At 39.6% G+C, this 26,121-nt stretch overlaps 1 protein-coding gene across 11 annotated transcripts; it reads left to right on the top strand.

The window, feature by feature from the left end:
- Positions 1-1,653: 1,653 nt before the first annotated feature.
- Positions 1,654-25,349, top strand: pou2f1b (POU class 2 homeobox 1b). Of its 11 annotated transcripts, none has more exons than XM_032566865.1 (15): positions 1,659-1,704; positions 10,689-10,754; positions 11,272-11,357; positions 12,068-12,163; positions 13,752-13,940; positions 14,048-14,162; positions 14,248-14,339; positions 14,433-14,606; positions 15,474-15,615; positions 15,826-15,971; positions 16,690-16,878; positions 17,023-17,137; positions 17,987-18,302; positions 18,396-18,481; positions 19,189-25,349. In XM_032566865.1, the coding sequence occupies exons 1-15, from the start codon at positions 1,659-1,661 to the stop codon at positions 19,455-19,457; spliced, it is 2,127 nt and encodes a 708-aa protein (XP_032422756.1). In that variant the 3' UTR covers positions 19,458-25,349. The 11 variants fall into 11 exon arrangements, with proteins under 11 accessions (XP_032422758.1, XP_032422761.1, XP_032422756.1 ...); XM_032566862.1 differs by having other exon boundaries at positions 15,817-15,971; XM_032566864.1 differs by having other exon boundaries at positions 14,045-14,162; positions 16,693-16,878.
- Positions 25,350-26,121: the final 772 nt, after the last annotated feature.

Genomic DNA, 26,121 nt, shown 5'->3' with positions numbered 1-26,121 from the left:
AATAAGTCCAGTCCATACTAATACAATGCAGTCAGATAGAGACCTGAATTACTTACAGTTCAAATCAAATGATAAAGCAGTCCAATCAAGTTCAACTAATTGCATAATGGCAGTTGGTTGAAAATGTATCTAATCCTGGATGATTGCACATTCACTCCGCAACAATCCCTCTATGAGATCAAGTATAAGGCAACAGTAGAAAGGAAGCACTTCTCGCTACTTAGCATCAGCAACCATGTGGTAGATCTTTGATGCCGTCACCTGGTAGAAAAACACACAGCAGAAATTACACTTTCTGAGGAAACTGAAACAAACATCACTACCTACCAACGTCCTCACAATACGCAACAGAGTCTGAGCTTATCTTCATTTCAGCCTGAAACTTCAGTATCCACAATATGACAAAAAACAAGTTGTGCTTGGAGTGTCCCTCCCCTATGATTCAGATTATTACTAGACTTTTTGTACATGCTTCATATTTTAATCTAATTTTAACAGTGATAATAAACTGATTGCATTTAATATGTTACAACAAAGAAAATAATTTAAAAAACCCCAATTAATCTTAAATTGTATTTCTGGATATTCAACTTTGTGTTTAATGACCCCTGCTGCAGTACCAATGGCAGCTGATTCAGATAAGCAATGATTATTTTGTTTTCTCTGCTACAAACTCTGAATACAAGTTATGGACAAATAAATGGTCTGTAACAAAGAGATAAGTCTGTCTCAATGTGTATATCATCAAAAAGTTAATTTATTTTACTCCAAAAAGGGAAACTCATGTTACATTGACTCATTACAGAGTCTTTATCTCCGTTAATTTTGTTTTTTAATGGCTGATAGATAATAAAAATCAAATACAGTTTTTCAGAAAATGTGAATTTCACAAAAGTATGGATTATTATTAATACAGACATGTTAGTCTAATGAAAAGTGTTCCCATGTACTGCATAGTAAATGCACTTTTTGACAAGCACCATGATTGTGAAGCCTTTGAGAGTTCAGCCCTAAATATCTTGCAATCTTACTGAGAATTTGAATTTGAGGTTTTCATTTTCTGTAATAATCAAAATTAACGTCTAAAATATCTTATTGTGTGGAAAGTGAATTTATATGAGTTTCACATTTTGAATTTGATTACTACAATAAATCCACCTTTCCATAATATTCCGATTTATTGAGAGGCACCTGTGTTTGTGTGATTAAAAACTGTCAGCTCAGGAAGTCAGTCTGTTTTGAATAATCACTCCAGAGACAATTTTAAACTTTCAGGTTTACTCAGTGTTCCCCTCCGAGGCTTTTTACATCCAAATTCGCAGTGAGAGGGGAAACTGTATTATTTATGTATGTAAATATGCCACAGCTCACAATAAATCGAAGAGTCTGCTCTGCCTTGCTTCTTCTGTTTCTTTATGTGAACATGAGGTCTAGACTTTGTATTTCTTACTGAACGTATATTTCTATCTATGCGGAACACAACCACTGCATTTTACGTGCTACTTACCATAAAGTACAACAAGGTATTTGTTTAGTAGTGTGTCACTGTATGTGCGTGTGTGTGTGTGTTGTTGCGGGTGTGTGTAGGTAGGTGTGTGTGTCTGTGTGTGAGGCAGGCAGGCAGGCTCAGGGTTGGGATTTCGGGTTAAATATTCAAAATGGCGGACGGAGGAGCAGCGAGTCAAGATGAGAGTTCAGCACCAGGTAATGATTACAGCATTTTACATATTCATACTCATATTCAAACTGCGTTACTCGCAATTTATGGTTGCAGAGTGCAGATGAAACACAGAACGACCGGCCGACGTGGACCACATTAGGCTTTGTTTTAGTTTACACACAGCTAGCTTAAACTGTAATTTGACAGAGGAGGAAACGAGCTGTTGCAGTGCGACGGCAAAAATACATGGAAACATGCCTCCCCCCTTTGTGTGATTAGACGGCCCGTACGCCGCTACATATTCATACCTCGGTCGACAAATACAACTTAGCATATTTTATTAGTAATCGCCGTCGTGGCTCGGGTTCATATGTAGCGTATATATATCTGTTTTCCAGTGGCAGTTGGCTTGTAGTCTGTTAGCGTTAGCTCACCGGCTAACGCTTGGCTTTGTGTTGATGCCCACAGTGAGGCTTTTGAGGGAGCTTTGCATATTCATTTTTTTTTTTTTTTTTCCTCCACCGGTCGGGCAGTGGCTTTGCGCTCGTTTCTTTTACAACCAGGGCGTCTCGGAGACATTAATCTAAACACAGCACACATGGCTTTCATTAGGAGCACAGTGCCATCTCGGTGTGCCTCTCTGTTCGACGTGATTTTTTCCCCCCTCTTCTCCTCTCTACAGCATTTTGCCTCTGTCTTTTGTGCTCGGCGCAGCGGAGCCACAGCAGCAGCCTGTTGTGTTATTCATGCAGGCCTCCCTCAGCCAGAGTGCGGAGTTCAGCATATTTTACACACACCAAATGCATGTCAACACAACACTTTAAAGCTATTATCATCGTCTTTTCTCCAAGCATAGTCATCATCTAAGTGGCTAGTATCAGACCAATTGTGCTGGAGGTAACTTTAGCTTCGTAAGATGCAGCTGTTGTGTTTTTAAGAGGTAATGTAAGCGGTGTTTTGAAAGAAGTTGGTCTGTGCACTTTTCTGCTTGAGTTGAGACTGTTTGTGTGGTGAATCTGTAACCGAATATAATTTATTCTGTTCAGCCTTCGTTGCTTCTGGAGGATTGGTTTTGAAAACTTAATGTGATTTTCTTCCTTTTGCGGCGGAAGGTTGTCTTTGGACTTTGTGAAGCTGCACTGAATTCAGAGGTTGTACCTGTGTTATCCCCCCAGGCACAGGGAGGGGTGATGAGGCCCACTTCCGGAAGGCCACAGTAATAACAGGCAGGAGTTTTGTGTGTGTGTGTGTGTGTGTGTGTGTGTGTGTGTTATTCTCCATGCTGGTTTCATGACCGGGCAGGCAAGACACAGCATGACAGCACTATTTAACTCCATGCTGTTACACTTCTCATTTAGTTTATTTTAAACTCACAAACCCATTGAGAAGGGTACATTCCTACCCACTCCTTTTTGGACATGGGAGTTAGAGTTAATTAATGAAGTTGGGCTGCACTCTTGTGACATTGGCTTTATATATATAACTTTATTTGCTTTGCGTATGCTTTTCTTTTTCAGCCAAAAATTCCTTTCTGTAAGTTAAGATTTCTTTAACTGAACAGAATCGATTTTGATTTATTGCGTCATCGTTTTTGAGCAATTGTGTCTCTGTTTACATTGAAACTTTTGAAAATATCTGATCCAAAATCGCACACACCCAAAACTTAAGAAATATTTTGGGATATTATATTACCATGATATATTTACAAAATGATACTGGGCTCTGCCTTGTTAGGGGTCAGTTGTTCTGAAACACAAGTTTTATTTGACTGAAAGGTCACCTTTGTTCTTGCGAAATGTTACATTTTCAACATTAGAAAGTTTGCTATGAAATAGAAATTATTGGCAAATTCTGTAACTTGCACAAGCTATTTAAAATTTTTTGACAGAAATCAGAAAAATTAAGTATTTGCTAGCATACCAAATTGGTTGACCTATGACATAAAGGTTGATTAAAAATGTTCTTTGGATTATTTTTAAAAATTACTCATCTTTATATTAATCAAACATGGTTTTGTTGGACTAAATATTCAAAGATAAGCTCCAACAATGAATAACTTTTCTGGCATTGTATTTTTACAATGGTATAACGGCATTAATATAGAGATTAAAAATGTGTGATATTTATTGTTCTTATGTAACACAGCTTGCTAAATGTAGGCATTTAACAGCTTTACCTTAATATGCGCGAGGGGTGACGACTCCTTTGGTCTCTACATTTTGATTTTGTGTTTTTGTGCCAGGAAGTATTTTCAAACAGTCAAATTTGACTCTTTTTTTTTTTTGTAAGTTAAGGTATTGTCTTCTTTCAGCAAGCTGTCTGGCAGTGTTCAACAAAAGGGGAGCTATGTTCTTCATGCAGTCAAATAAACTTCAGTCACTGAGGTGTTCTCTTTGCCATCTAATTTCACTTCTAAAGAAACGGTGTCCTATAATTTTTAGATGCATTTTTTGGCCAACACACCTGAATCAAAATGCATAGTTAGCTCTACAGAATACAGTGAATTTCTACAGAGTACTGGTCGTAACCTGCTGGATTCAGGTGTGTCGAAGGGAAAAGTTGCAGGACATTGGCCCCCTTGTAGCTGGTGATTGGGACCCCTGTATTTAAAGAGCTTTAAACCACAGAAGCGACATATCAGAAGATTTTAATTGTTTTTTAAGCCATAACTTTTTAAAACCTCAGTATACTTTGACAAATATTTAAGAAAATGTTGCTTCTGAGGGGACAGTGCAGCCATTATTATAATCACCTATAAAGCGATTGGAGCACAAACAGCAGCTACAGACTCACTGATTCCAACACACTTAGTGGTAGTTTTTTTTTTTTTCTGGCTTCGTCTTTCAGCTCAAACTAAATATGCTCACATTAATGTTATAGTATTTGAATGTGCAAAAATAGCACTCAAGTACCCGAATACAGATGTTCAAGATGAACAGATAACATGAAATAACAGCAGAAGAAATGAGTGAAACCTTCATGAAAACTATCTTTGGCTATCTTTAGATAACTGCACTCAGATGGAGTTTGTATTAATAACAAAGGTCATTTGACCAAAATGGAGATTTATTTTTCTGCTTGGTTATTTTCGTAGAGGCTTTTTTTTTTAAAGATCTACTTAAAAGTGCTGGGAAGTGTTTTCTAAGTCTGAATATGTACTGGGAAAATAAAATACAGAACAGAATAATATTTGCATAATACTACATCTCACGCCTTATCATTTTGTCTCATCCATCCATCCCATTTGTGGAATCCATATTTAAAGCCTGGCAACTATAAACTATGTGCCATGAATTTATATTGTATGTGTTTTTTCCCTAAAAATGGCTATGCAGTGGTAGCGCAGGAGATTTTTGTGTGGAACAGTGTGAAATTTTCATGTTTAACAATGTCTGGGAACCTTATCTGCAATTTGTTTAAGTTGCATTTTTCTCCAAACTGATTCACTTTCAAAGTACAAAACCAGTCTCATGCAATTAAGTGTCAAATTTTATGTTCCAAGAGCTTAAACTAAATTTACTGCATTAGGGATTGCCAAAGAAAAGTTAATTTGGTTATTTCTTGCATGTAACACTCTCATACATGCTAGTGTTTAAATTTTTCCAGTAGTGTATTTGCAACTGTGAAAAATGTGTTAATTTATGTAGAAAAAAAAGGACTTGTATTAGATTGAGGTTCTTAAATAACAGCTGAGAATTGAATGTTTCCCTCAAACTGGAGCTACTTTTTCTCATTTAATCAGTTTCACAGTTCCACCCTCATTCTAGCCTTGTACTTTCATCATGAATATTCATTGTTGTAAACACGGTTGTTATGAATAATGTAACACCCGCTGTAATAAATTCAGGACATGCAATTTCAGAGCACTGAGAGGGCCTCCATGCAGTCTCCAGTTAGACAGGCTGCCTTTTTCCTGTGGTGGAAGCAACATTTTAGATAATAATAAGAGTCTTGTGGTGCCCTAGGACTTCTCATGTTTCTGGGGAATAAAAAAAAAAAAATCCACTCTGAATTTACAATGACATGCAAACCTTGCTAAATATATTCCAATTAGCAGGAAAAAAAGTTTTTTTGTAATACCAATGCAAAAGATAAGCAAGCTTAGGTCATCTTTTAAGCATTTAATAGTATTAACAGTCTAGATGAAGATAAAAAGTAAAGGTGACAACATGTTTACGATGTAGCAACAAGAGATAATCTTTAATAAGGCTTTCAGGAAGAGTAGGGAAAGGCAAGTTGTTGCATGTTGCAGGCAATAACCGTCACATTGTTCCTAACGGATAACATGCCTCAGACATAATTAAGATCTGTAGTAAACTACTGCTGGTATTTTATTGTAGCTTGTTTTAGCTGCAAACAGTGAGGAGTGGAAATGGAGGTCATACATAGGAAAATGTACAGATTAGTAAGAATGTTGCTTTGTTGAGCTTCTTTTGACTTGCTACAGAGCAGAAGGTTCAGAACGATGAGTAACCACCTGAATATCCAGGAGTTAATATAAATGTCATGTCCCTCATCAGTGACGTTCATGTAAATTTAAACTGTAGCAACCAGTCATGCGGCTAACCTCTGTTGCATGTGCTTAATGGAGGGCTTGTCCTCCCTGAGAAATGTACTTTAATTTGCTTGGATTGGATTTTCCTCCTAGTCTACTGAAAGTTGCCTAATGACCACCCAGGAGAGAAACCACGGTAGCTTACAGAGGTGTTAGACCCATTACTGTTCATCAAATTACACGGGATGCTGTATATAGTTTTGCTCATTTGTGGACTTGGTCCAGCTGCAGTTTCTGGTCTTTGTGGTGTGGTTTATTACACTACAGTCTGAATCTGCTTGGAATATGCATAAAGATGCTGCACTTAGCTGGGAAGTTGTGGTGTTTTTAGGTTAATGGCCCCAAACTCACAGATAATTTGCCTTGCGCGTGCATCCAGACCAATAAAAACAAATCAGCATGGTGCTCAGATTGACCTAAATGTACAGTGTGTCCGTATAATCTCAGCTAACCCTGAAAAACAAAGGTGGTAGTACAGAATGAGGATGCACTAATTAACTTTTTGCTCAGTCTCGTGTCGAATCTCTCAGCTCACATTAATGTCCCTGCAGAATTCAGCCAGCCTTCCCGTATTACAACGCTAATGAGATAACGGTTTAAAATTCTCTGCGCAGGATATTTGTATAATGCATTGTTCCACTTTGAGGTTTTGCAAACCATTCAACCAAGGGGCCGTGTATGTGTAGCGCTGCTGATAAGCAAGTTTGCATTCACTTCTTCTCTGCTTTCTCATTTGGTTGCTTGAGGACAAGAAGAGTCGTTTCTCAGCCTCCCCAGGTTTACCTTGTTCAGGCAATATCTTCAAAATCTTTTTATTACAGTTGACATGAAACATGGACATGCTCATCTTTGAATAAACTGTTGACAAGTGTGAACATGTCAAGCCATTTAAACATGCTTCAGTGGTGATGTTTTATTCAAATCGTTTAAATATTTATGTCTTGAAGGAAATAAGACTGATAAATAGTGTGAAGTGTATTTTGAGTATCAGAGGTGTTATGACAATTAATAGGCAGTCATCTAGAATGTGCCAGTAAAGTTCAAGTCGTTGATAAAAGGTGAAACAAGTTCTTTTTCAGATTCAAATTAGGGCAGGAAAACATGCATTTAAGATAGTATTGCCAAACACTACCGTGATGTTACTTATTTATAACTATTCAATGGTTATTTTCCCCACTGCTTTTTGTGAAATTTATCATCTCTGCCACTAAAAATATACACACGGTGTGAATATCAAGAGCAGAAAAAAGTGTATCAAAAAGGCCAAATATACTATTGGCATTCATAATTTGCAGTCATGTCACATTATGACTGACGTATATCAGTCATAATGTTGTATCAAAATTGTTCTTTGTGATAATGCAGATATCGATATTGCTGCAATAATAATTATGATTCCATGTATTGTGCAGCTCTAGTCAATTAGAGCTGCACAATATATGGAATCATAATTGACTAATTTGACTAAAGAACCTGAGGGAATTTGAAGATGTATTTCCCAAATTCCTGTTGCAAATGAAAGATAAGAGTTTTTTTGACAGATTTGAGCTGATTTTGATTTCTCTTTCACAACAATAAATGAAAATCAAGTAAGTTATTATTTCCCTCCTGGTTAGAGTAGAAATGTAACTGAACAATGCTTTTGTAGTAGAGGAAGGTTTTTTTAAACCTCTGAGGCTGTCTCTACATCACAGACAATAGAAATACAGAGAAATCCTTGGGATTATGTAGAAAAATAATTGTTAGGATCATTTACAAATTAATAAAAGCATTGTCTGGGTTGATGTGTGATTGGGGAAACCTCTCATGTTTGGTGGATTGTTAAATTTTAAATCTTTCATTCATTCACTATTAAGGAGCCCTGTGAAGCTTGTCTGACTGATTCATATTAGGTCCAGAAGCAATGTCACCTCATCTATAAGTGAGAGTGCAGTTGGTGCTTCATAATTATTTAAAACTGTGATGTTTCTGTAATATATTAAATATTCCATCACAAAATTTCTAAACAGACAAAAGTATTGCAGAGGTGATGCTTTAAGCAGCTTTTACCAACCTACAGTAGCATTCAGCACGACTGGTGTGATTACCATGGTTAGCAATAGCCATGCTAACACCTGTGTGTTCCCTGTAGGGTCGCCATAACCTTTCCAGAAAGACTGCAAACAAATATTTGAACACGTAAAAAGGTTCAAACAAAGCTACTGCTGTGTTCAGCGTTGGTTAATGGCTGAGGCCTCACCCTGTTTAAAGGTAGCAGTCAGGAAAACAGCAGACTTGTTTCATTAGAAAAACAAGTCTGCTTGTTTTCCTAACAAGCAGACTTCCTCGCTCAGAGCCCAAAGCATAGAATTAGACTGAATAGATCTGCCCTCAAGAATTGTCACTGATACGTGACCTAGACTTTTTTTTAAATATTGGAACCAATACAGATATTAATATCGGATTAGGGCATCTCTATTTAAAATAGCCAACTTTGAGTCATGTTCCTTTAATAACAACTTCTATACTGAAGAGTGTTTCTTGAGTATCAGTGGTTAGTATTTCTGTATGGTGCGTTCAGTGATTGTTAAAAAGGTCGGGTATTTATTTTCTGGCTGGGCAATAAGTGATGAGGGCCAGCTTATTTCTCAGTGCAGCTGTAATTTTATGTACTTGGTTGAAAGGAAAATATTTTTTTCAGCGTACATGTAGAGAGAAATGAGGAAGAAAACATGTTTATTAGTATTTACCGTGGTGCTGGCACGGCTATCAGCATTGGTCAGCTGTGATTTGGTCAGGCAGTGGTTGGTACGTACAGAGGTTGATTAGGCCTTTAGCCAGGAGCAGTTGCTGTGGATTTAGTCGGTAAGCCCCTTCCCCAGAAGACCCAAATCCAGCCTCGCATTCCTCTCTGATTGGTTGGACACCTGTGCGGCTCCATAACCGGGCCGCTTCCCTGCCGCATTAACTCTCAGCACATGCTCCGAGTGAATTTTAAAAGGGGGGCCCCCAAAACGAAACACTAATGGAATGTAAAGCTAATCTAAATATGTTAATCCCCAAACACTTCATAAACATGGACGCCAGCGGCCCGCCACCCACTTTCTGAAGTCATTCGCTTTGGAATGTTTTCGCCGCGGGGGTTCTCACAGTAATGACAAGCTGCTGGTGGATTAATGTGGAGTTATTTATTTCCGATTGAGCGAGTCCAACACCCTCCACCCCCTCCGCCTTTTCCCTCTCCCCCACATGAAACCCAAACCTCCCCCTCTCTCCCTCTTTAGCAGTTCGGCCCAGTCTCCAGTCGCAGACGCTCCATCGAAGCAGTTCACCCAGCTAACACTGCAAACCCTCTGCTGTCAGACCTCACGTTGCATTCTGGGATGTCTTCAGCCCCTTTACCTGCTCTTAGCTAATTACTTTTTAGGCCGACGCTCAAACAATAATTGGTCTTGTGCTGCTTCCTCCCCTCCTTCTGCTGCACAGAGTGCTAGTTTGAGCACTTTTTCCCCCCTCTCTCTCTCTCTCTCTCTCCATCGTCCTTATTCCCCTGTTTTTTATCGTCCTCCAAAAGCCATCCAATTAATATGCTAATGAGCTGATAAATATTTATAGGGGTTTTAAATTATGCAGAGAGCTTTCAGAGCCCGGTGTGAAATGCGTTGCTCGCAGGACTTCAAAGCCTTGCATCACTAACGAGGCAGGAGTAGATTTGCATACGGCTTTAATCAGCTGAATACTGATTATGCTTCATTATAGAGTTGGATGGAGGGAGGAAAAGGAGGAGGGGGGTTCGGTGTTGAAGGAGGCCGCCAGCTGCACTTGTCGTTTGTTTCATTCCAGCAACAGAGGGAGAGAGAAAGAGAGAGAGAAGTTTTTCAGAAGTAGAGGCAATCTTGGCAGCAGAGAGAGGGAATGCTAGAGAAAAAGGGGGCAGTGCTGTAAGAAAAGAAAAGAGGGGAGCAAGAAGAGCTGTTTGCCTAGACCCTGTTGGCTTTCCCAGTGTGCGTTTCCCAGTGTTGCTCAGCAGACCGTGTGGTAGAGACCGCCACTGTGTCCCTGTGTCTCTGTGTGCTCGCTGCTGACCAGTGGAGAGTGAAAACAAGAGAGAAGGGAGGCAGGGGGCGGGGGGCGTGGGAGGAAGGAGTGCGTTCTGGACATCCTGTCGGTGGGGTTGCCCAGTCGGGCGGGTTGTACTCGACAGGTCCAGCAAGCATGCAGGAAAGCACAGGTGGAGCAAAAGCGGGTGAGTTTTAAGAAGACTGTGAGCGAGTTCGGCTGGGTTGTATTGTTTGGTCGGAGGCTAGTCTGGAATATTGACATGCAAATGTTACAGGTTTTATCCTACGTGGTTGTAGCATCTTGCTTTTTTTAAATTAGAGTTTTCTGTAGCTTTTATCAGTGAGAATGAATGAAGACTTGAAGAGCAGTAGTAATATTTTAGCACCAGTTGATATGAGATTATCTCATTATGTGTCTGTCTGGTTCTTTCAGATGCTAAAGTGAATAATCAGTCAGAAACTTCTAAATGTGAAATGGAAAGTGGTGACGAGAACACCGGTCAGTATCGATCAGCCTGTTTCTTTTTTTCTTTCAGTTTTTTTTTTTTTTTTTTTGCACGGTGAAGATATAGAATTTTTGGAGTTTTATCTCCTCATTCAACAGGTTTCAGAATCAGACCCAAATTTATTTTAAAAATGTTGGCAACACAAAACCATCCTGTTAATCTTTGTAAACTCATTTGATCAGCTTTCCAAAGTTTCCATAATTTTTTTTTGTTTTGTTTTATTTCAATGCTTTAGTGACGTTTTGCTGCAACTAACCTTTGCTGTAACCTTACGTTGAATACTGAAGATAAACATTTGCATTCTTGCTGATATATGCTTTGAATTCCTGCGTAAGCTCCAAATGTAAACACTTTATTTAATCAGTAACATGCAGCTGTTTTCATATGTATCTAAAGAAACATTTCCTCCCACCTGCAGATATTTTCAGTGTTCCTCTTTTTGTTTTTTAACTGCAGTGTCTTTTCTCGGTTGAACCACTGTTAAAAACATGTCTGTGTTTCTGTCCCTAGGAGTCCAAACCAATGGACTGGACTTTCAGCGGCAGACGGTGCCAACCACAATCTCTAACGCACATGCACAAGCCCTCTTCCAACAGGTACCACATCACGCATGCCTGCATGAGCTGCTGCATTCACTTTTACCTTTCAAAAATTCTTGCTTTAATCCAAGGAGTAGCCGTGTTACAGGAGATGGTTTTTATACAGCAGAACTACGGCTTTAAATATTCATAAAAGTAGTTGCATAAAAAAAAAGAGATGCAATTCTAGGAGAGATATGCTCATCAGCACGACAACATTTGCAAGCAAGGAGTTCATTTAAATGAGCCAGGCTCTCTCAGTGTCGCCTGGCAACAAGGCAGATTAATCAACCCTGTATGCTAATTAAGCTGCTCTTCGGTTGCTCGGAAACAGATGGCAGAGAATATGCAAATCTATGCAGAATTTACATGCGCTGCATAACAGTTATTTTAATTAGCCTCTCTGCTCTTCCCCTCCCTTCACTTCACTGCTTCCTGTCTCTGAAGGCTGCGACACATTTTAAATGCCCACTTTTATCGCTGCCTTTTTTTTTTTTTTTTAATTGAAATTCCTCTCACTGCTTAAAGACAAAAGGTGCAGTCTGACCGAGCCACTCAGGTAGCAGAGAAATTAGATTTTTATCGTCATGGTTCTTCTTGTTTAGCACGATGCTTCGTTTCTTGATCTGATTTGCTTTAATTAAAAAAACATCAGTGTCTTGTTCCTATATTTTATGATTATGACTTAAAAGGACGTAAAATTAAGTTTGGCTCTCCACTTCTGCCAGTCGAAGTCGGAAGACTCGGCCGCTCTTCCTGCCTCCGTCCAGCAGAGCGTGTTGCCTCAGACCCAGCTAATGTTGGCAGGGGGACAGATTGCTGGAGTAAGTGGCCCCCCCCCCCTCCGCTGTGCTCGGTCACAACCTCGTCGTTACGTGCATCCTCCCGTGATCACCTCTCAATACGATCAATCCTGCTGGAGAAACATAGCTGATTAAATGATAATAGCTTGATAAGTTTGAGCCTCTTCTGCCTGTCTGCCTGCTCATCTCTGTGGTTGTTAGTTTATGTTCAAATGTCTCCATAACAGAAAGTGTAAAACGAGCATTTGAGACATTTCATATCCATGTTTTTTCCTGAGAGACCCGACGGCTGCTGCTGTGCGATGCGGGAGTGAATGTTTACTGTGCATGTGGATCTGTGTTTGAACATCGACGTCAACATGCTCATTCGCACTTTTGCCTGGCGCAGCTGCATGAGTCCTTTTCTCTGTTTTCCTGTGATGACTCATATTTGTGCTTACAAAACAGCCTAAGCTTTCGTTTATCTTTGATATCTGTGTGAAAAGTTACATTCTGCAAGGACATTTACAAAAATACTTGCAGTTAACAATTCCATGACTTGCAAAGGTATTCACACTGCTTTGATTTTTCCATGTTATGACCAGAGTTTACATACAATTATGATTGTATGTGATTGACTGACAGAAAGTAGTGAATAACTGAAGTGGAAGAAACATGATTTGGGGTCTATTTGTTTTTTTTGTTTGTTTTTTTTTTAACAAATAATCTAAAAAGTGTTGCATATATTTATGTTCAGGCCCTTTAGTTCAGTAGTTTGGAGTAGTACCTTTCTCTGCACTTACAGCTGCAAGTTTTGTGGTTTCTCCACCAAATTTGCTCAACTACAAACTGAAATTTCTTTGTAACATAACTCAAGCTTGGTTAGATTGATTGGAAAACATCTGTAAGCATCTGCTCATGCTAAAGCCTTTTTTCTTCCTTTAAATCTACCCATCTTTATACCAAGCATCTCCACAGCATGATGCTGCCACCACTATGTGTCACTGTGGAGATGGTGTGTTTAGAGTTATGGGTTACCTTAGTTTTCTATAACATATGGCGTTTTAGATCTAGGACAAATAGTTAAAATGGACTTCTGATGGCTCTCTCAACTTTCTTACTGCCACTGTTTAATTTTTCATGCGTAAAATCTCATCAGCCTCGGTGAAGGCGAGTATCCACACAGCATGATGCTGCCGCCAGCGCACCTGAGAAGTATCAGAAAGGTGTAAATACTTTTGCAAGGCACGATGATTGGAAAGTTGCAGGAACAAAGTACAACTACACTTGTGGTTTTGTTGCATCAACACCAACTGAAGTCAATGTATTAAATTATTTTAAAAAAAACAAACAATAACTTGTTGCTATTGAGTCTATCAATAACAACAAGTTATCAACAGCAATTTGTTACTGATAGGAATTACTCTGAAAGATTTCCAGTAAATATACCCAGATTACAACCAAAAATACCAGGCATTAAATTAAAAACTGATATCACATTTGACAATAAACTTTTCATTGGTATCGAAGCCATGTTCCGTGTGATCTATCCTTAAACCTAAACCCACCTACTTTCTCAGTGTTTCCAGCCGCTCCGGTCTCACGCCTCCTGTGTGTTTTTTCCCCTCAGTTGACCCTGAGCCCGGCACAGCAGCAGCTGCTGCTCCAGCAGGCCCAAGCTCATCTGCTGGCTGCAGCCGTGCAGCAGCAGCAGCACTCCGCCAGCCAGCAGAGCAGCACCACTGGAGCCAACATCTCGGCCACCGCAGCCGCGCCGATCACCCAGCTGCCCCTGTCACAGCCCATCCAGATCGCCCCTGTAAGTCGCCACCATCCATACACTTACAGTAAAATGTTTCAAACAGTTGGCTAATTGTGTGTGTGTGTGTGTTTTTTTGTTTGTTTTTTTTGTTTTTTATGCAGCAGCTGCCGCAGAATCTAACCCTGCCTCAGTTTGTCCTGGTTCAGTCTGGCCACCCGATTGCAACGCAGTTGCAGCCCACTCAGTTTATCATCTCGCAGACATCGCCGGCCCAGCAAGGCAAGTGGATTTACTCGTACGATTTAGAGGAGAGAAATATTAGCAGGATTATGTTAAAACGTTCCTGTTGCATGTAACTCTTCAGGCATATTGCCAGCCCAGAGTCTTCTAACTCAACTACCTCAAAGCCAAGCTAACCTCCATCCGACTCAACCAAGCATTACCCTTGCAACTCAGGTAAGTTATATTCAAAGTTTGTTTACTTTGTTAACTTCTTATACGTGCTTTGTTTATCTTTACTCCTTAATTTACGTTTATTTTCCTCTGCAGCCTGCATCTCCAACTCGTACGACGGCAACCACCAACATTCAGAGTCTGCCCCACAGTCAGACGCCCCCCAAGCGGATGGACACCCCCACGATGGAGGAGCCCAGTGATCTTGAAGAGCTGGAGCAGTTTGCCAAAACGTTCAAGCAGCGGCGAATCAAACTGGGCTTCACACAGGTAAACGGTCAAGAGATTCATCTGAAAAAGATTTCGAGTTAGATTCACAAATGTGTGCTTTGCTTTAAGCATCTCCAGTTGATTTGACGTAGTTTGTGAAAGTAGGAAATTTGCTTTTGATTTCCCAAGTCTGGAAAAGTATGGGAAGATTTATGTAGATGTATTAAAGGTGCAGGATAATGTCCTTCAGATTTGATCAATGTTTTGGTTGCAGACTTTAAAATGAAGCTAAATGGAATTAGTAAATATAAAGTAACTAGATAAATGTTTTGCACTCTTTTCCAGAATGTTATAAAATTAGGAGAAGAATTTAAAGTTTGAGAAAGTTTGGACTCTGACCCATAAATTACAAAGGAACCCTGTTTTTAATATATCAATTGTGTTTTTCTTAATTTTTCTTAATCTTTAAGGTATCATATACTATTGGCACTTTTAGAGAAATATATTGCAAACCAGTACAGAGACATAAAGGAAGCCCTGCACATTTAGTTAGTGTTCGACTCCAGTTTGAAGTTGTGCAGTTGAGTTACACCTAAATTACAACTTCCTGTCTTGTAGCATTATTAGTTTTCTGTGACTGAACCAAACTGAGATTCAGGAGCTGCAGCAGCAGGGATGTAGGTAGGAATCAGCTTGCATATTCATGGATCCGTGCTTATTAAATGAAGAAAAATGTGTGAAAGTCACATGTAGGCCATTTTAAGCTCTGATCAGAATATTTTTGCGAATCCAAAAAAAACTTCACTATGTAATTTAAATGAACAGAGATTAGTTTTCAGAGGCGTTAATCAGAAGTAGGAGACTAGAAGACAGTTAATAATTTATGACTCTCATATTTCTGTGTCGTTGTCTCCCTTCAAATCGCAGGGGGACGTTGGCCTGGCTATGGGGAAGCTGTATGGAAACGACTTCAGCCAAACCACCATTTCTCGCTTTGAGGCCTTGAATCTGAGCTTTAAGAACATGTGCAAACTCAAGCCTTTGCTGGAGAAGTGGCTTAATGATGCAGGTTTGTCCCTAAGCCCACCTGAATATAAAAGTGTGTTTCTTGAGTTTGATGGCAGATGGATCGGTGTTCCAACACACCTGAATCAAACAAATCATTATGAGCATTTTGAAGAACTTGAACTTAATGACCCAAGTTGAAGGATGGTGGGTTTTGCGTGATCTACTTTGCCTTTACCTCTCTCCTTTCCTTTTGTCGGTGCTGTTTGTGCAGAGAATCTGTCATCTGACCAGTCCTTGTCCAGCCCCAGCGCCCTGGGCTCCTCAGGCTTGGGCATAGAGGGCATCAACCGCAGGCGGAAGAAAAGGACCAGTATCGAGACCAACATTCGAGTGGCCTTAGAAAAGAGCTTTCTGGAGGTGAGAGCCTCATGTTCATGAAATCAAAAATCCTGATTGAATTGGTGATTGAAATCCTTAAAAATGCTTGAATTTTTAAGGGTTGAGTTTTCAAGGTTTGGGAAGTGCATTACATGAATCTATCTGCATTGTTTTGTAATAAAGTTGTAGTAGATTTTTAGGAGAAAAAACTCCTTACAGAAAGTCAGGGTATTATTTAGATAGTGTAAGTATTTCATTTGAGCCAAAAGGTAATTTAACACAAACAGATTTATACAATGTAATAACAATTTATTATTCCTAATGGCTCAGTGAGTTATTGATTTGAGTAATTGAAATGAAGGTGGTATATTTTATTCACTAAAGTTATTGAAATTGCTGATTTTTATTTTATTTTTTTGTTAAATCAACGTTTTGTTCTCAGACCAGTCAGGTGTAGAGTGAATTAAAATTTTGTTATATTTCAGTTTATTTTGTTCCTACTATGCAGAATGCTATCATAAGATATTATTAATAACAGTAATTAATTATGTCATACAATGGTGAATTGAAACTCGTTTTTTTAGTTTATTTGTATAGTTTTTATCTGACAAGTGTGGTGCTGAAAAAGTTTGAAAACTTACTTTTGAAACTCAGTTTTTGCAAACTGTGATGCAGCAGTGAGGCTGTTTTTGATGATGCATTGCTGCAGTTTCCTCAGTACTGACAGGGAATCCCTGGCTTCTTTGCCCTCTTCAAGCAGAACCAAAAACCTACCTCTGACGAGATCAGCATTATCGCTGACCAGCTCAACATGGAGAAGGAGGTGATCCGGGTCTGGTTCTGCAATCGTCGACAGAAAGAGAAGCGGATTAACCCGCCCAGCAGCGTCAATAATGGAGGAGGCAGCACATCCATCAAGACCATCTTTACCCCCAGCAGCCCTTTGGTAGCCACACTCCCACATTAAACTATTCTTTAGCAGTGTTGGATCTTTTGACTGATCCTTCTCACTTCATGCTTTAAGCTAAACTTAAACAAGATGTAAACCCAGAGAAGCTCACTGAGTGGTCCTCCATATCCTCATCTCCAGGTGGCAAGCACAGCAAGCCTTGTTAGCAATCCAACTATTAACACATCCACCACCCTGACTGTAAACCCAGTGATGCCTCTCACCAGCACCAGTGTCTCTAGTTTGGCTTTCACAGGTTTGTGTTTGTCTTAACTTCGACTGAAACCTTGAATCAGTTGATCTAAGGTGGATGTCTGTATAATGTATTTATTTATATTTTAAGAGCAACCTTTGTGTTAAAATGCCCTAGCTGTGAATCTACACCTGTGCGTCTCAGCATGCACAAACTTATGAATAGGCAAATAGCTTCCTCTGTGTTGTACGCCTGCAGCTGCTGCATTCCTGCTTATATTTAACTTTATTCGATCTTGAAATAAGCTGCAGATATCGTCGATATCCTTACTTAATATCAAAAAGCTTACATGTTTGTTGTTTTAGCTTCAGTAATGTTTTATAGAGTGTCTTTAATGTTGCAGTGGGCTATTGAGCAACTTTAAGTAGTTTTCAGTTGAAAGGAAACAGCTGGAGACGAGTGTTGGAGGTTTAGGTGGGGGCCACTTTGCATATTTATACGCATTTTAAAAGAGAACAAGCTGAAGAGTCGCAGTTAAACTATTTCGACATCACAGTCATTATTTGCAAAAGTAAAACTTTCGGTGCATGGAGTAAAACTATGGCACAGTTTAGATGAGGGGTTGGAAGAAATGCTCTACTTTAAACCAATTCAAGAGACTTTAAGTCAAAAATTATTAACTTTTACATACTTTGGAGTAAATTATATATGGTTTCCAACTTATGTTGTTAATTTAATGTATATGGGCATGAGAATGGGGCAGGTTTATACAAGATTTTGTTTTCTTCCTGTTCTTTTCACTCTTTTTTTGTTTGTCAATTAATGATTAAATTTATTAAATCTGGCGTTTAACCTGATTATTTTCATGAAGAGAAAAGAAATTACATTCCTCTTTTTTCCCCATCTACTAAGGCACAACAGTTGGAGGCACAAACACTGCATCGGTCATCTCCACCGCACCTGTTCTTACAACGTCAACCAGCGCTCCATCGATAAGTCCATCCACGACCACTGTTCAGTCCACATCCACAGACAGCAAAACCAGCATTCAGGCGCTGGTCACGCAGGCTCCGACGTCCATAGCGACGTCCTTAGCGACGGGCCAGGTGATGGTGGCCGCTCCGGGCCTAACCACAGCACAGCTGCCCACTAGTGCCAGCTTTGCAGCCATGGCTGCAGCTGCGGGGCTGACCCCGGGACTGATGGGACCATCCCAGTTCACTCCAGGGTTAGTCTCTGACTTTTCCACAATTTGCTCAGAGGTTGTTTTTTTTCCCTGTATTTGCCTGCATTTGCCTTAATAATGTTGTTTTGTTTTCAGGGGCGCCCTTCTCAGCCTGACTCCTGGGGGGCTTGGCAGTGCACTGAGTCCTCTGATGAATAACAGCACTCTGGCTGCAATTCAAGGTGTGTGCTAGGCCAGCGTCATGACCCAGTAGTAAACATTTTTGGATAATTTCCCTTTTAGCAAAATGAGTGTGGTTTTCTCTTTTTTTTGTGTTTCTTTTGTGTAAGAAATTACATCCTGAAACAATGGATTAAATAAAACTCCTAGAAATACCCAGTTGGTGCTCACTGGGTTTAGAATACTATCTAAAAGATAAAACTGAGAGTTTCAAATAAGGAATAGTAATATCTAAACAACAACAGCCATCTGTATTAGTAACATTAAAACTTCTTGTTAAACTCATTGATCTTTTTAGTTTTGATTCGCTGTAGCAACCATTAATAAATCCCTCTATGGGCTTTAGAGAATTTCTATTTAGTGGAGGATAATCCAGTCCAGATTTGAGAAGCGCTAGTGTTATAGATTTTGAAATAGCGCTGATCTAATTTGGCCTAGATGCCAAAAACAGCCTTAAAGTCAACGTCATTGCTAACTGTTTTATTATTTGAGTGGACTGATTTCAAAGAAAAACAACTAAAATTGTTTCTATTCAATCTTTATTTCTCCCTGCAAATAAAGAACTGAATCTATCTGTAGAAAATGGATAGTAACGTTTGGATAAATTAAACAGTCCATAAGAAATGGTTGCATTAATTAAAGGTGCACAGAGATTATTGAAAACCTTGTGTTTTGCACACTAAAACCTATCCTCATGCCTTCTCCTCAGCACTGGCATCGGGGGGTCACATCCCCATCACGTCTCTGGACGGCAGCAACCTGCTGTTTGCCAACGCCTCGGCCGCCAACACGCCCAACCTGGTGACCACGCCGCTCTTCCTCCCCCAGAACCTGTCGCTGCTCACCAGCAACCCCGTCAGCCTGGTGTCGGCGGGGGCGGGCGGGCTCCAGGTCACCGCCGACGCCCACCACCAGGTCACCACCGCTGCCGTGCCTGTGCAAGCCTCGACCATTACCACTGCCTCCAAGGCTCAGTGAAGCCTCGCTCCCGACGCCTCGTTTCCTGCCGCGAGCACTACTTCCCGTCACTACGGGCGGGGGACACAGGCTTCACTACCCGCCCCCACACTTTTCACATTAGAAGTAGAACATTATTTAATGTATTTGCTGCCACCAAAAAGAAAACGACATCCAATATAATTGGGCTTAGGTTTTGCTTTTTCTCTGTCTTTACTTTTTGTTTTCAATAGTTCTCAATATTTTCTTTCACAAACACTCTTGTTGGCCTGAAAAAAATCAAACAAACTCTGCACCCTCACACTATTATGTACATATTTCCTCCTATTACGAGGTCAGAATCACAACTGACACGTCTAACCAAAAAAACAAAATCTTGTCCCTTCTAACATTTAAACTTGAGTCTTTTTCACTAATTTCACAATGTTTTGTCGTGACTAACAAGGGTTTGTGCATCACTTGCTTTCTGTTTTTTATTAATACTTTTGACAGGCCTCAATTTAAATCATATCAACGTTGTACTCTTTGCATTTCTTTTCTATGTATTTTTTTTAGACTTTAAAATCTATATAATTCTAATGAGTTAATATTCACCTATCACTTTTCAATCGTGGTTATAAGGCTTTAAATACAAGTAATAAGTGGCCGATTTAAAGGTTATCATTGCTTTAAGGGTCGGAGGTGACTGGGTGGGTCTCTCTGCGTCTCTTCTCTGGAAACACTGAGTTTTACAAGTCGCTGTGGCAGTCAAAAGGCCTCCTAGCTTTTGTAAAATGAGGGTCTAGTTGTGGATTGTTGACACTGACAGAAAATGGCTCGAAATATTTGTGTGGAAAGCTTTTATAGAGAGCGAGCTGCAGCCACGTATCCGGACGAGGTGGTTTGGGTTGCAATGTGCTTTCTGCAGCTCTTCCAGATCAGTTTCTGGCAGTGTGTTTTTTTTTTTTTTTTCGAAGAGGGGCATGTACTCGCAGTACTGGCTCCATGGGATTTTATTGTGGGTTTGTGTTTTTTCTTTTTCTTTTTAATAGTAGTACTGTCATATATGAACTTGTGCACAGTATCTGTACCAAAAAAAAAAAAAAACTGGATTGATGAGCTGCAGTCTGCCTGATTTTGGGAGGAATGAATACGTACTTTAAGATATACCAAAAATATTTGTTAAAATAGTTGCTGTATGTAGTCAGTGTAGCTTAGTCTAGTCGATATATTTATGAGTGCAGAATCTCTCTTCATTGTCAACAGAATATAGAAATGCAATATTTTGATGACCATTTTCCAAAGATAACATTGTTTTTTTTTTTTGTTCTTGTTCTTTTTTTAATTGGCAGCACTACTCGCCAACATGAGAGGGATGCGATGGTTGTGAGAAATTGGTTTCTTTTTTACTTTTATGAGACATATTTGTTATTTTTTACCACCTGGGCCTTGCCCTCAATTTTTGAACTGGTTTTTCAGAGCCGTTTTCAAGGCATCCTTTTTTTTCTAATCTGTTCTAGTAGCATTTTTGACGTTTTTTCTGAACCGTAGTGGAAAGTAGGCATGGGCCGGTATGATAGACTTGAGTAAAAATACCAAGTTTTACGCATTTCAGAAGATCTAATTTCTTTTTTTTTAAACACCTTGCCAACCGGCTTGTAGCTTGGCCGACTGTCATGTTAGAGTTGTTCCTTAATAAGAGTGAAGGATTTTTTTGAGGCTTGAAATATTTCCAAACAGCTGATATATATATTTTTTGTTTTGTAAGTGAGAGAAAAGTGTAGTTGCCTTCTTTTGGTCAGCTGCACAGCATCACTACTTCAAGTTGCAGAAAAAAAACTCTGGTATTACATTAAACAGACTTTAACCATAGGAACTGTTTGTAACAGGTAACCGGCCCATGCCTAATGGACTTTATTTTTTGTTTGTTTGTTTCGTGCTAATATTCAGCCATAAAACAACAGCTTGAACCAAAGCGGTTTTACTCAGTAGTTGCTGTGCCTGCCGGAGCACGCAAGTTGCTGTTCACATGGTTTCTACGACTTTCCCCGCCCGTGCAAGCAGTTTTTTCCTCTTCTCCAAATGCCAGATTCTCCCCGATTTGGTGCTGCTGGAACCAGATCACAGAAACTTAGCTTTAACAACTTGCTGCAGAAGCTCCCGACGGGGAGCCAAGCTGTCGAGAGGCCTGCATGCTTCCTTTATAGCTTTACGACTACGCCCTGTGGGGTTTGGTAGTTTCAACCCTTCCACTGGGAGGGCTCACCTGTGTAAATGCATAAACCCAATCGTCGGAGAACATTCTTCATGTTCGTCTCAGTGTCGCCTCTTTGACCCATTGTGTCTGTGGGCTGGTTGTAAACCCACCAAGCTGTTTTACAAAGCAGCACATTCAGTCACACCCCACAGAAAAGTAGCATTGATCTATATCCAAATGATGACTTTAGTTCCTGCAGTGTGTTTTTTATTTTTTTTCTGTGACTGTAAGTCGTAAAATTTGTCCACACGATCCTCCTCCTTGTTTTCTTTTTAATAATTGTGACTAAATATACCTCAGCAGAAACTTCAACATAGGTTCACCGTTAAACATTTCTGGGTGTAGAATGTATAAGTACTGTTTGGCTTTACCATTCAGAGGTTATACTGTTCATAGGAACCACAACGTTAAAGGACAACCTACTACTACTACTACTACTGCTATTTTCTAGTACTACTATTTAAAGGGTGTTTCTGGGTTTTAGTGTTTTTTGTTGTTGTTTTTTTTAGATCTTTCTTGCCAAAGTAAAAGCCTTTTCTCTTCAAAGCTTTGTGGATGTCTGTGCCCCCTCCACCCTGCAGGGGGCGCTCAGTTCCTGCCCCCCTCTTTAGTCATTACGTTTCACCTGCACCATGAGGAACCAGCTGGCACCATAGGATGTTACTGAAATATTTATCTGAGGAAAGACTTAACGATTAGAGGAGCAACCTTTTCTTAATTCTATATAAATATATATATAAACACGTGTAAGATATTCATATTTTATATTTGAACTAGTATGTTATCAAGATTGAATGTAGTGTTTATCATGCTAACTCAAAAGAATAAATCTCCCTGCAATCTTTTAATGCTTTATTCACTTTTTTTTTTTTTTACCTGACCAAAAATATGAGAGGAAGTTAGTGAGGATGCCTCTGTTTTTGACCTGAGGAACTCGAGACGCTGAAGCATCTGAGCTTATTGCTTTATTTTATAATTATTATTATTGCTAATATTTTATTTTTGCGTTGTTGTGAATTTGATTTGCTGTGTTGTCTTTAACAATCATTTTTCTTTAACTTTTTGCCTTTTTTTTGTATAGCGTGAGAGGATAAGATCACTGGCTTTTGTAGTTTGACAAGAGAGGATTAACATTATCGTTTATGCCTTACTGTTACGTAGAAGACATGAGCATTGTAGCGTTGTGTTGGGGTGTGTGTGTGTGAGGGCAAATCTGGTGCATTTTGTTGAAATGGTAGCTATCTGGGGCATTTTGGAGATTAGTGATGTGTGTTTTGTTTTGGCCAGGTTGGGAAATGCTTTACTTGTAATTCCAGTGGCTTTTTTTGTGTGTGAAAGTGTGTTTGGGTTGTCTGCAAACCTTTACGGTGCATTTTCTCTCATCTTCCAGCTGGTGTAAGGAGTGATTTTCTTTTTTCTTTCAAAAAGTTTATTATAGAGGAGTGCTTACTTCTTTTTTAAAAAAATTTTGACTGAGTTCGTCTACTGATTAGGCCACAGGCTTCAAGCAGGCCGCTCGCCGAGCCTGCTTTGGGAAAATCCTACCGTTTGTGGTTGATTTGTTTGTTTTTTCTTTTTTTTATTTGATATTCTTATGAGCTGTTTTCTTGGCTTTTAGTGCTTCACTGTCAGTAGGTGATCTTGAGACTTCAAGGTGTTCTCGTGGTTCAACCAGGCGACTATATTGAGCCCGATTATGTCAGTTTGCTGTGGAGGAAGAACAGGTGGACCACCAGTAAGGCAAAACAAACTGTTGTATACCTCATTTCTTAACTCGAAACTGAGTGAAACCTGCTTTAATCTACTTATAAGATAAGAAAAATGTTTTTAAAAGTAAAAAAAAAAAAATGTCGGTGGAGAAGCCTGCTCATACCTGTACTGCCACAAGGTGGAGGCAGATTACACACCAGTGCTTGTGAATGTCTGCTGTTTTTTTCCTTCACGACTTGTGCACACACGTGTCTTTACATTTGTCAGAACTGAAAAATCTGCAATCTTTTGTTGCCACTTTAGTTAATTTCCTACCCTCGTCTTTGTGTTTATACACTTCCTTTTAAGTTTGACAATCCTGTTTTGTTTGTTTTTTTTTTTTTGTCCATATTTCTGTTTGTCATTTATGACACGGTACAAGTATGTGCAGGTTTCCTCCTGTCGTGGCCCGCTCTCGGTTTCCTGTGGTACCAACGCTAACCAAAGACTTCTAACTTGATTGTACGCGAGCAACGCCGTCGTCTCGCCCATCCCCGCCTCACTGCTCAGCATCTAATCCAGGCTGCACTCCCTCCACGTCCCTCATCCTCCAGAGTCCCAAAGCGTTTCGACTGTAAGGGGATGGTTTTTTTTTTGTGCTTTTCTCGTAGTGAATGTGCGTCTTGTCGGTGCAGAGGTTTCAGTGCCTGTGGGCGGGGATCAGAGGGGGCTGAGCGGGCCTCTGTGACGGGCACGAACCAATGTGGCGATAGCTGGGTGATGTTTGTTAATACACGCTGAGGGTGGATCCTGTGCACGTTGTACCTGCTCAGGACTTTGTACGTCCTCCCTTGCTTTCTTCCATTGCGTCTCTCTCTTTCTCAAGGACTTCTTCTTCCCCTCGCTCCCCCTTCATGTCTCCAGAAATACACGTCCTTCCCTTCACCTCGTCTCTTCTCTACAGACTCTGTGACACTATGCATCACGGTCCGTCCCCGCCCGGCTCAGACCCGACGGGGCTTCGGTGACACTTTTGTCTAAGGCTTTACTCCAGGCGAGGCCGTCCGGCTCTCACAAGCGCTATCCCAAAGCAAAAATCCAAATATTTAAACTTTTTTGACAAACGCAGATACCAAAGATCTCTCTCTTTCTCTCTCTTTCTGTGTCGCCCTTCCCGCCCTGCAGCATGTGTATTAAGAGACAAAACCCAGCTCTGGCTTTTAGTCCTTAGCCTCAGTAATTCCAAAGCTTAGATGTATATTTTGGTATATTTCTGAGAAGAAAAAAAAAAAAAAAAACTTGTGTGAAAAGCGTCTGTTTGTTGTAACCTCTTTATTTTATTTTATTTTTTTTCTGTCACAGCATGGAACTAATTGCAGAGCTGTCTTACTCTTAGTAGGTTAAAGATATGGTATTTTTGTATGTTTTTTTGGGTGTGTCATGTGTGCGATTATCAGTTTTCCGGCCCAGGCAACCACAGCTTTCAATAAAAAATTGAAAAATAATAAGAAAAAAAAAAAGATGACAACCATGTACATATTATGTCAGTGTATCTCGAGAAATGCGTTCTGTAAAACAATTCATGTTGGAAGCTTGGGCTGATCTAAAGGAATGTGTTCCTGTTTTATTTTCCTCCTTTTTCTTACTCTGCAGTCTATCGATTTACTTTCCAGGACTCGAATGTAAGGAGTTTTGGTTTTCACCTGAAATACAACACTGAGAGAGGGACACTGCTCTGATATTATTACTAAAAAGAATAATAATAAAAAAAAAAGAAAAATAAGTAAAGGCCTCCAGTCCTGGAGGTTTAGAAATGAAAGATTGTGTAGGAGTTTTAAGTATGTGAATCAGGATACATAGTAGATTTTGATGCATTTGTCTGCTGTATTTTTGTTTTTTGTTTTTATACACATACAAAGATAATCTTTTACTGTAAATGTACAGTTACTTTTTTTGTTGTAAACATCATTAAAACTGTTTTCCAAGTGTTTTGACATGTGCTTTCTCCTGTTATGTACAGTGAATCTGTCTGTAGAGTTACTATTGTGTTCAATTTTACATCAGTCTGTGCTTTACTATGTTTAGAAAATACCTCTATTACTATTATTGCAGCATGACAGCAGGCTAAAAAACAAAAACATACAATCAGACTAAACCTTTCCAATTTTTAGTCGGAATTAAATTTCATCTATTTGCTAAATGTCAGAAGGAGACTATTTTTCCAAGTTTATTTTTTGACTTTAACCTCAAAAGTTTTCTTGTGCTTCTTTAGCATGTGGTAAAATTACAATTTCAGCTATTCAGTTTTTTAGTAGGGTCGAATATTTTTGGTGTCCTTAAATTATATTCCGTCAAATCATTTGTGGGAATTTTGAGTCAGCTTTGTAGGTGGCATCGCTCACACATTTTTCCAGCTCTGCTCACACATTTCGTGTTGGAGTCAGATCCAGGCTTTTTGACTGCTACTCCAAAACATTGATGTTATTGTCCTTAAAGTTACTTTGTAGCTAACTTAGCGGGATTATTAGTGTTGTTCACCATTTAGAAAACTGAAGTCCAAGATTTAACTTCCTGGCTGACGTCTTGAGATGCTGCTTCAGTTTTTGTATTTATTAGTCTTTTCTTAAGTCATTTAATCAGTCTATCCTGGAGCAAAACACTCAAGAGAAGGTTGCCACACCCCTACTTCACACTTGAGATGTTTGCAAGTATCAAACATCCTACAAATGTAGAAGTAATCACTTCAACATGCCTGTAAAA

This window comes from Xiphophorus hellerii, chromosome 7 (assembly GCF_003331165.1).
Source record: "Xiphophorus hellerii strain 12219 chromosome 7, Xiphophorus_hellerii-4.1, whole genome shotgun sequence".
NCBI classification, from domain to species: Eukaryota; Metazoa; Chordata; class Actinopteri; order Cyprinodontiformes; family Poeciliidae; genus Xiphophorus; species Xiphophorus hellerii.
The sequence above is the reverse complement of the archived record's forward strand: the minus strand, read 5'-3'. Positions and strand labels throughout refer to the sequence as shown.

Bases quoted from the DNA above. Each gene is read 5' to 3' on its own strand.
- pou2f1b (XM_032566859.1), top strand. From the start codon at position 1,659: ATGGCGGACGGAGGAGCAGCGAGTCAAGATGAGAGTTCAGCACCAG. The intron at 14,163-14,247 runs GCAAGTGGATTT...GTAACTCTTCAG, and splicing joins GACATCGCCGGCCCAGCAAG to GCATATTGCCAGCCCAGAGT. The intron at 17,138-17,986 runs GTTTGTGTTTGT...CCATCTACTAAG, and splicing joins CTCTAGTTTGGCTTTCACAG to GCACAACAGTTGGAGGCACA.